The sequence below is a fragment of the Eubalaena glacialis genome, chromosome 10, assembly GCF_028564815.1.
Source record: "Eubalaena glacialis isolate mEubGla1 chromosome 10, mEubGla1.1.hap2.+ XY, whole genome shotgun sequence".
NCBI lineage: Eukaryota > Metazoa > Chordata > Mammalia > Artiodactyla > Balaenidae > Eubalaena > Eubalaena glacialis.
Window position 1 is genome coordinate 120256702 of NC_083725.1, and position 12300 is coordinate 120269001.

General features: G+C 61.2%; 1 protein-coding gene across 2 annotated transcripts in view; it reads left to right on the forward strand.

The window, feature by feature from the left end:
- The window catches only part of CARS1 (cysteinyl-tRNA synthetase 1), a 47311-nt gene that overhangs the window by 6485 nt on the left and 28526 nt on the right, over nt 1–12300 (forward strand). The window contains exons 2-7 of one of the 2 annotated variants that reach the window (XM_061202254.1): nt 1683–1931; nt 6009–6100; nt 6978–7066; nt 7533–7629; nt 8045–8143; nt 8979–9128. In XM_061202254.1, coding sequence (XP_061058237.1) covers nt 1683–1931; nt 6009–6100; nt 6978–7066; nt 7533–7629; nt 8045–8143; nt 8979–9128 — 776 coding nt within the window. The remainder of the gene's footprint in view (nt 1–1682; nt 1932–6008; nt 6101–6977; nt 7067–7532; nt 7630–8044; nt 8144–8978; nt 9129–12300) is intronic. The other variant, XM_061202255.1, reaches the window with a different exon arrangement.

A 12300-nucleotide genomic window follows, 5' to 3' on the forward strand; every position in this document is an offset into this window, starting at 1 on the left:
CTGCATCCCGGGGTCCAGGCGAGAGAAGGGCTGGGCCTGCCATGGCAGTTGGGGTGAGAGGGCTGGGTTCCGGGTACGTTTAAAGGTGGAGGCCTGCACTATCCAAGGGGGTGGCCCTGGGTGTCCTGAGGGTACTTTGTAACGGGCAGAAGGGTATTCCAAGCCGTGTGCCTCAGGGCCACCCTGGGCTGGCACCCCCGCGGTGCGGTGGGCCGGGAAGCAAGCCGGTCTTCCTGGAAAGCCTGGGCTTGAGAGCCCAGGGAAGACGTTTCCCTGGTGCCCACGCCTTTCCTGGGGATGAAGAGGTCGGGGTTCCGGAGGTCCCCGAGAAGCCAGCCTCCCTGAGGCTGGGCCCTGGACGGTCGCAGCCCCTCCCTGGGGCACCTGAGGATGTCAGGAGATGCTGCCGGCTTTGGTCCTTCTGTTGGCTCCTTCCGTCTCGCCCCCGTGCCCAGGAAGGCAGCTCCGGGTAGGCCCTGACGGAGGGGTGTCCTGCGGTGGAGACGGTGCAGGAGGGTCTCGTGTGCACAGCTGCTTCGCCACTCGTGTGCTCTGCTGTCTGTTTGCAGGCGTCCTGTGGGCTTGGTCGGGGCGAGGTCCCTGTTTCTGTGCCAGGCCTGGCCGGTGTCGGCCCACATCTCCTCCCCGCTCGGAGCCGTCCCGCCGTGGGTCCAGCACGGTGACCCAGGGACCTCGTGGTGTCAGGCAGCTGGCTCTGAAGGGCTGCGGTGTCGGGGTGTCTGCCCCGTTCCCAGGGAGAGTGAGGAGCCGGGCTCGTGCTGTCCCACTCGGAGCCGACTCCGGGGCTCAGGTTGTGTCTGTGTGGAAGGGAACAGGCGCTGGGCCCTGTTCACACTCGTGCACTAAGGGGACCAGGCTCCCTCCTGCAGCTTCAGGGGCTGGTCTGCGCCCCTGCCCCTGATCTTCTGCTCCGCCCCCCCAGCCAGCAGGTGATGAACGCATCCGGAGGGTAGCTGGAGCAGTGATCAGGGACGTAGGGAGGAGGTGAGGGTCTCAGGGGGAGCAGGAGGGGCTCAGTGGAGTCAGTGCCGTCTGCCGGCTGTGCCTGCTGTCTGGTCCTCACTCAGGCTGGGGTTCTGTCCTCCCACATCCTTCCTGATGAGTCCAAGGCAGAGGAGTGGCCTCAGGTCCCTGAAGGGGGGCAGGCCTGTGCCAGGTGCTGGCTGGACGGTTGGCCCCCTCAGGCAGGCATTTCCGGGGGCGGGGCCGTGGTCCTGCCAGGAGCTGGGCCTTGGCCGCTAGAAGCCTCACCGGTGCCAGGTTTGGAGAGCTCTGCAGTTCTCACGCGCCACCCATCGCCCACCCAGGGACTGGTCAGCACCAGCCCTCCCAGCACCCAGTGCACAAAAGGGTGTGTGTGCGTGTGTGTTTCTCTTTAATTGAGGTGAAAATCACCAACGATGAAACTAACCATTTTAAAGTGTACAGTTCAGTGCATTTAGAACATTCACGGTGTTGTGCGACCACCCCCTCTGTCTAGTTCTAAAACATTTTCATCCCCAGATGGGAACCCACTGGCAGTCACTCCCCACTCCGTCCCTCAGCCCTGGGCACCCGCCCGTTCTGGACATTTCCCAGCCGGAAGGGTGACCCTGGGACCCCATTCTCTGGACTCACCCAGGCCTCCAGCCCCACTGACGCGTGTGCCTCTGTCTTTGCAGCTCCCGACTACAGGTCCGTCCTGAGCATTAGTGACGAGGCAGCCAGGGTGCGGGCCCTGAACGAGCACCTGAGCACGCGTAGCTATGTCCAGGGCTTCTCCCTGTCCCAGGCGGACGTGGACGCGTTCAGGCAGCTCTCAGGCCCTCCCGCCGACGCGCAGCTCTTCCACGTGGCTCGGTGGTTCAGGCACGTGGCCGCGATCCTGGGCAGCCCCCGCGCCCCAGCCCCGCCCTGTGGGCTCCAAGCAAGTGAGTAGCAGAGCGGCTCCCCGGCCGTGAGAACCTCCCCTCGAAGTTCTGTTCACACTCGTGGGCTAGGGGAGCCCACGAGTGTGACCTCCCTCTGAGGTCAGGGCCCTGAGGGTGCGAGGCGCCCACGGGGGAGCCCACGGGGCTGGCGCTTGTCCCCGCACTCAAGCAAGCAGCCTGGGGGGCCTGCCAGCGCCCCCCGAGGGGAGATGAGGACAAAACGCGGAGAGGTCAGCCCCCGAGGATCACGACCCCAGCGGCTGCTGTAGCAGAGCCTCTGGGAGGGGGGAAGCCCTGTGCCCCTCTCAGGGCCGGCCTTGGCCGTCAGCTCACTCCTGGCCTGGCTTGGATTTGATTGGCTTCTTTTCCTTTATTCTTTCCCTAAGATTGCAGGGTGTGTGTCCACCAGATTTAGAATTATTGAATCTTAAGGAAGTATTCATGGACATGAACTCTTTGGAAACCAGAGAGAAGGCATTCCTGGGCTTTGAGATAAGACCAGTCTTGCAGCTCTGGTCCCCACCTGTCGGTGTGGTGTGTCTGGACCCTGTCATTTCGGGGGCGCTTCTGGAAAGTCTCTGGGGCACACGGTTCCTGGGTGGTCTCTCTCCTCCGGTGAATCAAGGTGCTTCTCCCATAATCGCCGGTGCCCTCAAGCAGCTCGGCCTCCCTGGGGGGGCTTCGAGCACGCACCCCCTTCAGCGAGGGGGGTCCAGTGCCATCTCAGTGGTCCCTGCTGGGCTGGGCAGCCTGCGGGGGCCTTTTCCAGATCCCTTCAGCTGGGATGTTTGGACCGTTTCCCAGCTCCTGCACCTCTGCCTGGTCTCTGCTGGGTCCCCCTCTGTAACGGGGCAGAGGTGGGGTGTGTTTTGGTTTTCTCGGTGATCCTGCAGCAGACACCCCTTCCCCAGCATAGGTGGGAGCCTTGCTGTGTAGACCGTCTCCTCCCCATGCCTACAGGCGGTGACCCAGGGGTATCTGTGGTGGCAGGTGCTTCTCTCCCAGGGCTCAGTTGTCCCCCAGGTCCCCCCTCCCAAGGCACGGCCTCCGGAGGTGGAAGTTAGGGTGGGTTGGGGGCACAGCCTCGGCACGGCCTGTCTGGTGTTCCATCCGCGGAACTTGTGGGGAGAGTGATGCACACACACGTGAGGGAAAGGCGGGTCTCTGCCCTGCCAGTCGTGGGGCCTGCAGGTTCACCAGGGCGGTGAGGGAGGCACCTGGACGGCGCCGACAGGACTATTCACCTCCTTCCATTTCCAAGTCCCCCGTCACCAATGCCTCCTGGGGGCCAGAAGGGACCCCGAGTGGCCGGGGACGGTGGCTGGGCTGGCGCCCAGAATCCCCAGAGTCGGTGTCCTAGGCCGCGTCCTGGATGCCAGTGGCCGAGCGTCCGCCTACCCGTGTCGCTGGCCCGTCTCAGACATCTCTCCAGCCTGTTCTGGGCGGGAGTGCCCCCTCTCCCAGCCCCTCGATCCCCAGTGCCCCGCCGGCCTTCCCTCCATGTCCCGCTCGTGCTCGAGACCCCCAGCTGGACATCTCAGCACCAACATGCCCACAACTGGCTTGTCACCGTCCTCTGTGCTGGCCCGGCCTAGGTCCGTGTGCCTCTTCCCATGGCCACAGGCCTCAGCAGCCCCGGGGAGCCACTCAGACACAGGAGGTGGACCAGGGCTCCGCCTAAGCCCCTTCCCCACCTCTCTGTTCCTTCTCTCACCCCCTCCCCATCTTGTCGCCTCCTCTCTGCGGCCCCAGCATGGAGGGTCCACTGTGCTCAGGGTTTCGGCCCTGCCGTGCTCTGTGTCTGGAGCGCCCCTCGCCCAGAGCGGGGCTCAGTCCAGACGGCTCCTCCTCCCAGGGGCGCCCTCTGCCACTGGGCCCCCCTCGCCCCCATCCCCCTCACCCCCCTACCCGCCCTCCTGGGAAGGATCTTCAGGGCCTGCCCTTCGCTGAAGAAGGCGTGGGTCTGTCTGCGGCTGGGTGGGGTCTTCAGGGATGTGAACCTCTCTGCCGCCCCTCCTCCGAGGCTGAGGTGCGTGCGGCGCCCGTGGGACCGGGGACCTGGCTGGCGCATCTCCCTCCATCTCCCCTCGGCACCCTCCCTGCCTACAGCCTCGTTCTCAGGGCGTCCCTGAGTGGCACGTGCAGGTTGTGTTGTCAAAGGTCAGGGGTTTGTTTCCCCACAGCAGCCACGTGCCTGGGGCAGAGCCGGGGCAGGACTGGGGGTGCTAGCGAGCAAAGGCCTGCGCACTGTTTCAGACAAACCAGAGGAAGGGCAGGCGCCTCAGGAGGTCTGTGCCGGGGTTGGGGAGGGTACTGTCAGTGCCGGGCGTCGGGGCGGGGAATCGCGGAGGGACTCTGGTGAAGCTTCCTTCCTGTTAAACCGGGGTAACACCTCCCGATCTTCCCCTTTGGCAGATGGGGATTGTGTGTGCCGGTTTCCTTGAACTGTCACCGGCTGTGTGGCTCTAGCCACGCTTTGGGGAGCAAGAAAGCCCGGGTGTGACCCGGTGTCCTGGACAGTGTCCCGCTGGCCAGGCTCCCTGGCTGCGCCCTCGGCTGTGTCCTGTCACTGCCGTCTTTTCGGATGAGCCTTCGGTCCCACGGACCCCAAGCCCCTCACCCCGGCCCCTGGCTCAGGGCGAGCACGGTGGTCGTCGGGCTCACGTCAGTGTGTGGGCAGCTCTCGCCGGCGTCCCCTGTTGTCCCAGGTGGCAGCTCTGTCTTTGTGTCGGGAGCCGTAGCATCTAAGCAAGGGGAGGGGTTGATGGAGTCATAAAGGGGCAGGTGGAGCGTCATCAAATGGTTTGCTGCGTTCGCAGTGAGCCCTTAGACCACACCTGACCTCAGGAGGCACGCGAAGTGTCGGGCGGACTTGGGCCCGGCCACCTGAGAGTTTGCTGGCACTCCCTGGGGTCAGGAGCTGCTGGAGAGCGCTGTCTGTCCCCCTCCCCGTCTGCCGCTCCTCCGCCCGCCTGCACACACGTACACACACACACACACACACACACACACACAGCCACCTCCCACCCCCTTCACCGGTCAGTTACGTGCATCCTCTGGGTGGCACGTGGCCAGGCCCAGGACTGAGTGCTCCGTGACCCGCAGTAGGGAGCAGCGGGTGGTCACCTGGTGGCCACACTGGACGTGGATTCTGTGCCAGGAGGAGGGAGAATCGCTTTGCAGACACAGAGGCAGGGGTCGGGGTTGGGGGTGGTGCCGAGAGTGGGCACCTGTGCCCTCAGGTGTGCAGGCGGTGTGCAGCCCGCGCTGGCTCTGGGAGAGGGCTGCGGAGCACAGCTGGGTGCAGCTGTGGCGGTGGGTGCAGGAGCAGCGCCTTGGGGGTAGCTGGAAGGTCACCAGATGCCCTGGGCGTGTGAAGACTCAGCTTGGTGGCTCTTCCCGGCCCAGGGACGGAGCTGCACCCCGCCAGGCTCTCGGGACGCAGGCTGTGTAAGGCCTGCCCTTCGTCCAGCGGGAAGCGTGGGCCCGTGAGCAGCAGGGGCAGGGGACGGGGCGGGAGGAGGAGGAGGTGGGGCTGCCGGGTGACGCTGATCGGAGGAGGCTCGGCTCCGTGAGCCCCTGGCCTCCGCGTGGGGAGGACCCGGCGCTGCTCCCAAAGGCCTCCGGGGCCCACGTGGAGCCCTGAGTGCCGCCATCAGCACCGTGTCCGGGACGGGAACTGCGTGGGGAGCCGGCCGCTGGCCCGCAGCTGTTTCCGTCCTGACCTGGCTTCTGCGCCCGGAGGTGGCCCGCGTCCCGTGAAGCCTCCACGGAGGCCGTGCTCCTGGGGGTGTGGCCAGCTGCGCTGCGGTCCAGGCGTGTAGCCGGCCCGTGTGCAGGGCCTGCGCCTCCCGTGCGCCCTCCGGCTGGGTCGGGCGCCTTGTGCTGGGAGCCGGCGGAGGGGAGGCTGGGTGTCATGGGCCTTCTCCCGCCCCGTGGGGTTGGGACTGTGGGATGCGCCGCCACTCAGACGTGAGCAGGCAGAGAGGGGGCAGGAGCGCTGGACGCGGGTGACGCTCTCAGGGTCCAGTTTCCCCTTGTCCCGCGGGTGACCCAGCTGTGCTCTCTCCCTGGCAGGCAGAGGCCGGCGCACGCAGCCCCCGTGGTCTCCTCCAGCCGGGTCCGAGCCGTGCCAGCTCCGCCTGTACAACAGCCTGACCCGGAGGAAGGTAGGGGGGCCCGGGGGGCAGGGGTGGCAGCTCTTAGCTAGTCGGCGAGCGTCCTCTGTGTGGCCGGGGCAGGGCTGTCCTCAGAAGCACACCTGGCACACCTCAGGGGGCCTGCCCGTCGGCTTCCTGGCTCTGGCTGTGCTCGGGGCCAGGCCCGAGTATAGATGCTCGTGGCTGCTCCGAGCCAGGCCAGGAGCCAGCGTGCTCTTGCAGGGGACCTGTGGTGGCAGCTGGTGTCCCAGTGCCAGCCAAGCAGGGCCTGTTGCCGTCGGGGGCCCAGCAGGTGTGGGGACGAGGGCAGTATCGGCCAGGGTCGCTCAGCAGGGCCAGTGGCTCCAGAGATTTTGAAAAGGACTCTGGCCGAGGGCTCATTGGATTGCCGTCAGCGAGCACCCTGAGCAGGTGGGAGGCGCGGTCCCCCTCATGGGCTTAATTGGTGACAGCGGCCCCTGAACTGGTCTGAGACCATCGGGCCGTCGGCGGGAGGCCTCGCCCTCTAGGCCGGCTCCTCTGGGAGTGCGGAACCCCGGGCATCTGTGAAAGGAAACCTCCCCACTCACGTCGTTCCTGGGGACAAAGGCCGGGCGGTCCCTGCGCTCAGCACGGGGCCTGGCTCGCAGCAGGTGCTTGACGAACGGAAGCGGCTCTTGTCAGAGCAGCAAAAGCAGGAGTGTCCGTCTCCTTGACCCCCAGCTCGCGTCCACGAGTGGGATCCCAGGGAGGAAGAGGCCTGCCCCCATCCCAGACGACTGTGACTTTCCCCTAAAACTAAGCAGTCCTCATGGAATGTGTATGAACCATTTGTCTCTGGCGGCTGTGGTCCTGCACGGGGCCTCCTGCATCCTTTGTGACGGTCATTCCTTCATTTCCAACCAAGGACGTGTTTGTACCTCAAGACTGGAGGAGGGTGACGTGGTACTGCTGCGGGCCCACCGTCTACGACGCCTCCCACATGGGGCATGCCAGGTAGGGCTGCACCTGGGCGCCGCTACAGGGACCCAAGCTCTGAGAGGAAGCTCAACGCCCAGCTTTTCCTCTTATTTTCAAGAAGAATAATTTTCATTCCGTCAGTACTACATATTCGCTGTAGAAAAACTGGAGAGACCAGATAACCAAAAAGAAAAAGCCCACAGCCCCGATGTTACTCTCCTGGACCCTGACCAGATACTTTCCTCCGTGCGCCTGGCAGTTCCTCCTCATCCGAGGCTCTGGAGGTGGGGGGAGGGGTGCCCGGTGCTGGGATCCCGGACACCCAGACCCGTGGCCAGTGTGCAGTGCCCCCCGCCCCGCAGTCACGAGTGGGGTGGGCATGAGAGTAGCGGCTTTGCGGGGAAATGCCGGGGATCTTTTTCCTTGTACGTGTTTTAACTGCAGAGCCAAGGTGATGTGCGTGATGTGCCATGTGGAGAGGTTTGTCTTTTCATTGCTCTAGGTCCTACATCTCCTTCGATATCTTGAGAAGAGTGCTGAGAGATTACTTCAAATTTGACGTCTTTTATTGCATGAACATCACAGACATTGATGACAAGGTAAAGGGAGTTTTCAAGGTTAAATTTTAAATACAGTGGATGGTACGAGGGAAGAAATGACTTTGGGTAAGTTAATAAAGTAACGTCGGCTTGAGCGCCCGCAGCCTAACGCATGCTGTTTGAATCCCCTCCGGGACTTGTGTCACGGTTTATGCGGATGGCGTTGTCCTGTACTCAGCTGTTTGGACGCTGTTGGGAAACCTGGGGAATGTTAATAACACCCGGTGCTCCAGGGAAGGCTCATGCTATAGTGTCTGGCGCTGGCGGGAGGCCGGGCCCGGCTCAACGTGTTCGGACAGTCCCGGCGTCGGTGGCGGGGCGCTGTGTGTGGGTGTGGGCTCGGGCACCGCCCGGCGCTCTGCACGGGGACCCGGCAGGTGCCGCGCTGACCCCCATTTCCCTCCTCTGCTCCCAGATCATCAGGAGGGCCCGGCAGAGCCACTTGTTTGAGCAGTACCGGGAGAAGCAGCCCCGGGCGGCGCAGCTGCTGGAGGACGTGCGCGCCGCCCTGCAGGTGGGCCCCCTGCCGCTCACGGGTCCCTCCGTCCCCCGTCCCTGTCCCGAGCGCGGGGGCTGTCCTCGGCACGCTTCACAACGTGTGGGGTCATGACGTCTCGGTCGCGGTGCTCCCCTGGCCCACGGGGAGAGCCGCCAGGACAGACGCACACGGGCGGGGCGGGGGGGGGGTGGGTGACCGTTGCTGCCGCTTACGGGAGAACCTCAGAACCGGTCACGGCGACCTGCGCCGACCTGTGACTCTTCCACGTGGAGCTCACAAGCAGATGACACGCGTGTGACCAAGACGCAGAAGCTGTGCTAAGCTTCTCAAATGGGTGGGGCTGGAAATTTCTGGAATTATTTGAAGACGTGCTTTCCAATTTAATATTTTTGTTTTGAATACACAGTATTACAAATGATGGTGTCATACGGTGAGGTCAGGAAAAGGCATTTTCTTCTTTTTCATAATTGTTATCTTCAGTAATTGCAGTAATGATTGCTGTTGTGCTTTTGATGTTTTATCTCTGGAAGAGAAACGTAGGAATACAATTAGGGCTTAGCAATCCTCTAGGCGGACGAGGCGGGCCCACTGGGCGGTGGCGCCTTCGTGGTGGCGGTGAGTCCCCAGGTGACACCCGCGTGTCCCGGGCACGGCCTTGGGACGCTGCCACGCCCGGCTCACTCAGAGAGACGAGGCAGCGCAGGACAGCCTGGGCCGACACTCCGCGGACCCAGACCTCTGGGTCGCCACGGGCAGTGGGCAGAACTGGCCTCTGGTGCGTGGAGACACCTCGGGACACGGGGCGCTGCTGAGCGGGCATAACAGCTGTGGCCTCTCCTCACGCTCGCAGCCGTTTTCAGCGAAGTTACGCGAGACCTCGGATCCCGACAAGCGGCAGATGCTGGAGCGCCTGGAGCGCGCGGTGAGGCTGGCGGCGGAGCCGCTGGAGGAGCCGGCGCGGCGCGGCCTGGCGGGGGAGGAGCTGGACGGCCGCGTGCAGGTGAGGCTGAGGTGGGTCCCGCCGGCCCCTCGCCTTTGCCCCACTGCCTTCCGGGAAACAGCAGGTGCTCTCGGGGCGGAGCGGGCTCCTCAAGGTGCTTCCGACTCTCGCCGGGGACTCTGGCCAGCGTGGGCACGGGCAGCACCCGGGGCAGGCGGAGCGAGAGATGCCGGTGGGCCTGAGCTGCGGGGCCGCGGGGCCCCGCTGGGCTTGAGCCTTCCCCGCGGCGGCCTTCTGCCCCGGAGGGCTCGGGGTGCCCGGCCTTCCTCCGGGCCCGACGGCCCTTCTCCTCTGCGCCGGCGCCCCCTGCTGGCCGCCTGCAGAACCGCGGGAAGGACGCAGCCAGGGAGGCTGCGGCCGAGGGCGGCGCGGACGTGTCAGGGGGTGCCCGCCTGCAGGGCCCCCCTCTTCTGGGGCCTCGCGGGGCAGGATGCTTGGTGTGCTTGTCCTGAGCTTCGTGAGGAGTCAGGCGCACGGGGTCTTGGGGACGAGGGCTTTCCCGCGGGCGTGCTTCTGAGACGGGCCACACGAGGTCCCGCCCTCCCTGCAGTGGATGCCTCGGGCCCAGCCGTTTATTTCTTCTCCTGGAAAGCTGGTTACGTCTCCGTGTTACAACAGTGATGCTGGGAATTCTCTTCCCAACGATTCCAGTAAGGTCCTTTCTATTAAAATTGTGGTAAAATGTGCGTAACGTACAGTTTATCACCTTAACCGTTTTTAAGTACATTCACATTGTTGCGTAGACATCACCACCGTCCATCTCCAGAAGTTTTTTCATCTTCCGAAACGGATGCTCTGTCCCCATGAAACACTCACTCCCCTCCCCTCCCCCAGCCCGGGCCCCACCGTCTGCTTTCTGCCCCCGTGAATCTGGCTCCTCCAAGGACCTCATACAAGTGGGATCACACAGTGTTTGTCCTTTTGTGACCGGCTTATTTCGCTCAGCAAACTGTCCTCAAGGTTCATCCACGTTGTAGCCTGTGTCAGAATGTCCTCTCTTCTTAAGACTGAGTACTGTTCCGTGATGTGGGTGGACCACATTTTGTGTGTCCTGTCATCCTCTGATGAACGTTTGCGTTGTCTGTTGCTGCTATAAACATGGGTGTGCAAGTATCTGTTCGAGTCCCTGCTTTTAATTCTTTTGTGAGTATACCCCCAAAAGCAGGTTGTACGCCAACTCAACTTTTAATATTCTGAGGCACTGCCGTGCTGTTTTCCATAGAGCACAGGGGTTCCAGTGTCTTCCCATCCTTGTCAACCCCTGTGCTTTTCTGTTTTCCTGACTTTGCAGGGCATTTGGTCCATGCCAAGAGGTCCTTGAAATTTGGTCCCATCCAAAACGTCCATGGTTTTATCTGGTCCATGCCAAATGGTTTGAGATAGGACCACACTTCAAAGACTTTTTGGTGTGGACCAAACGTCTTATGGACCAGATGTCTTACGTGTAAATGTATCCTCCTACTAACATGCTTCCAGTGTCCTGTTAATTTGCCTATACACCAGCACTTTGTGCTGCTGGATTCGTTCCTTTTTATCAATGGAACGTATACTGTAAAGTGGTAATTACTGTGGTTTGAATTTGCATTTCTCCAACCTCTCCTGAGACTGAGTATCTTTTCACATGTTCACTTGCTGGCTGTAATTCTGCACATGCATCTTTTGCCCCATTTTCCACTGGGCTGTTTGTCTTCTTACTGGTTGGTAAGCATCCTTAGGTTTTCTGCAGACACTAATCCTTTCTCATTTAAATGTGTTGCAAGCACCTTCTCCTAATTTGTGGCTCGTCTTTTCACTTCCTTTTAATAACAGAGGGTCTTAGTTTTAATGTATTCAACTTTATCAGTTTTCCCTTTTATACTTGGCATTTGTGTGTCTTAAGAAATCTTTCTTGCCCTGAAACGTGAATATATTCCCCAGTATTTTCTTCCAAGGATTGTAAAGTTGTACAGTTCACATTTAAGTTTTTGACCCCCCAGAATTAGTTTTTGTAAGTCGTGTGAGTAGAGATCCAATCCCCTCTCCCCCGCACAAATGTGGGAGGCCCCCCTTTCCTCAGCCCCCTCTGTCGTGTGTCGTGTCTCAGTTCTGTTCCATAGGTCAGGTATCCACCCTGTGTGAGTCTCGCCGCGTCTGTCACCGATGCCTGGAGAGGTAGGAAGCCTCACCTTGTTTTTGTTCTCCAGGTATGGTGTTTTGTTTTTTTTTTAAAGCTTTATTTATTTATTTTTGGCTGCGTCGGGTCTTAGTTGCAGCACGCGGGATCTTTAGTTGCCGTACGCGGGCTTCTCTAGCTGTGGCGTGCTGGTTTTCTCTCTCTAGTTGTGGCGCGCTGGCTCCAGAGTGTGTGGGCTCAGTAGTTGTGGCTCGCAGGCTTAGTTGCCCTGTGGCCTGTGGGATCTTAGTTCCCTGACCAGGGATCGAACCCGCATCCCCTGCATTGTAAGGCGGATTCTTTACCGCTGGACCGCCAGGGAAGTCCCTCCAGGTACGTTTTGAATGCTCCTTGCTTGTCGAGTCCCATACAAGACACTGCTGGCGTTTTACTTATGTATGTATGTATGTATGTATGTATGTATGGCTGAGTTGGGTCTTTGTTGCTATGCGCGGGCTTTCTCTAGTTGCGGTGAGAGGGGGCTACTCTTCATCGCGGTGCACAGGCTTCTCATTGCGGTGGCTTCTCTTCACGGGCTCTAGGCACGCAGGCTTCGTAGTTGTGGCACATGGGCAAAGTAGTTGTGGCTCGCGGGCTCTAGAGCACAGGCTCAGTAGTTGTGGCGCACGGGCTTAGTTGCTCCGCGGCATGTGGGATCTTCCAGGACCAGGGCTCGAACCCGTGTCCCCTGCGCTGGCAGGCAAATTCTTAACCGCTGCGCCACCAGGGAAGCCCTTAAATATTATATATTGAAGGATCATTTCAGAGCTCCACCTTTGAATGTGTTGATCCTTTCTATTCTCTCTTTCTATTTCACAAAAAGAATTTTTTAAAGAGTTTATTATTTTAGAGCAGTTTCAGGTTCACAGCAAAACAGAGGTTTCCCGTGTACCCCCCCACCCCGCCCCCATACACACAGAGCCACGCCCACTGTCAGCATCCCCCCCAGAGCAGTATGTTTGTTACAACTGGTGAACCTACACTGACACATTGTCATCACCCACACAACAGTTTACATTA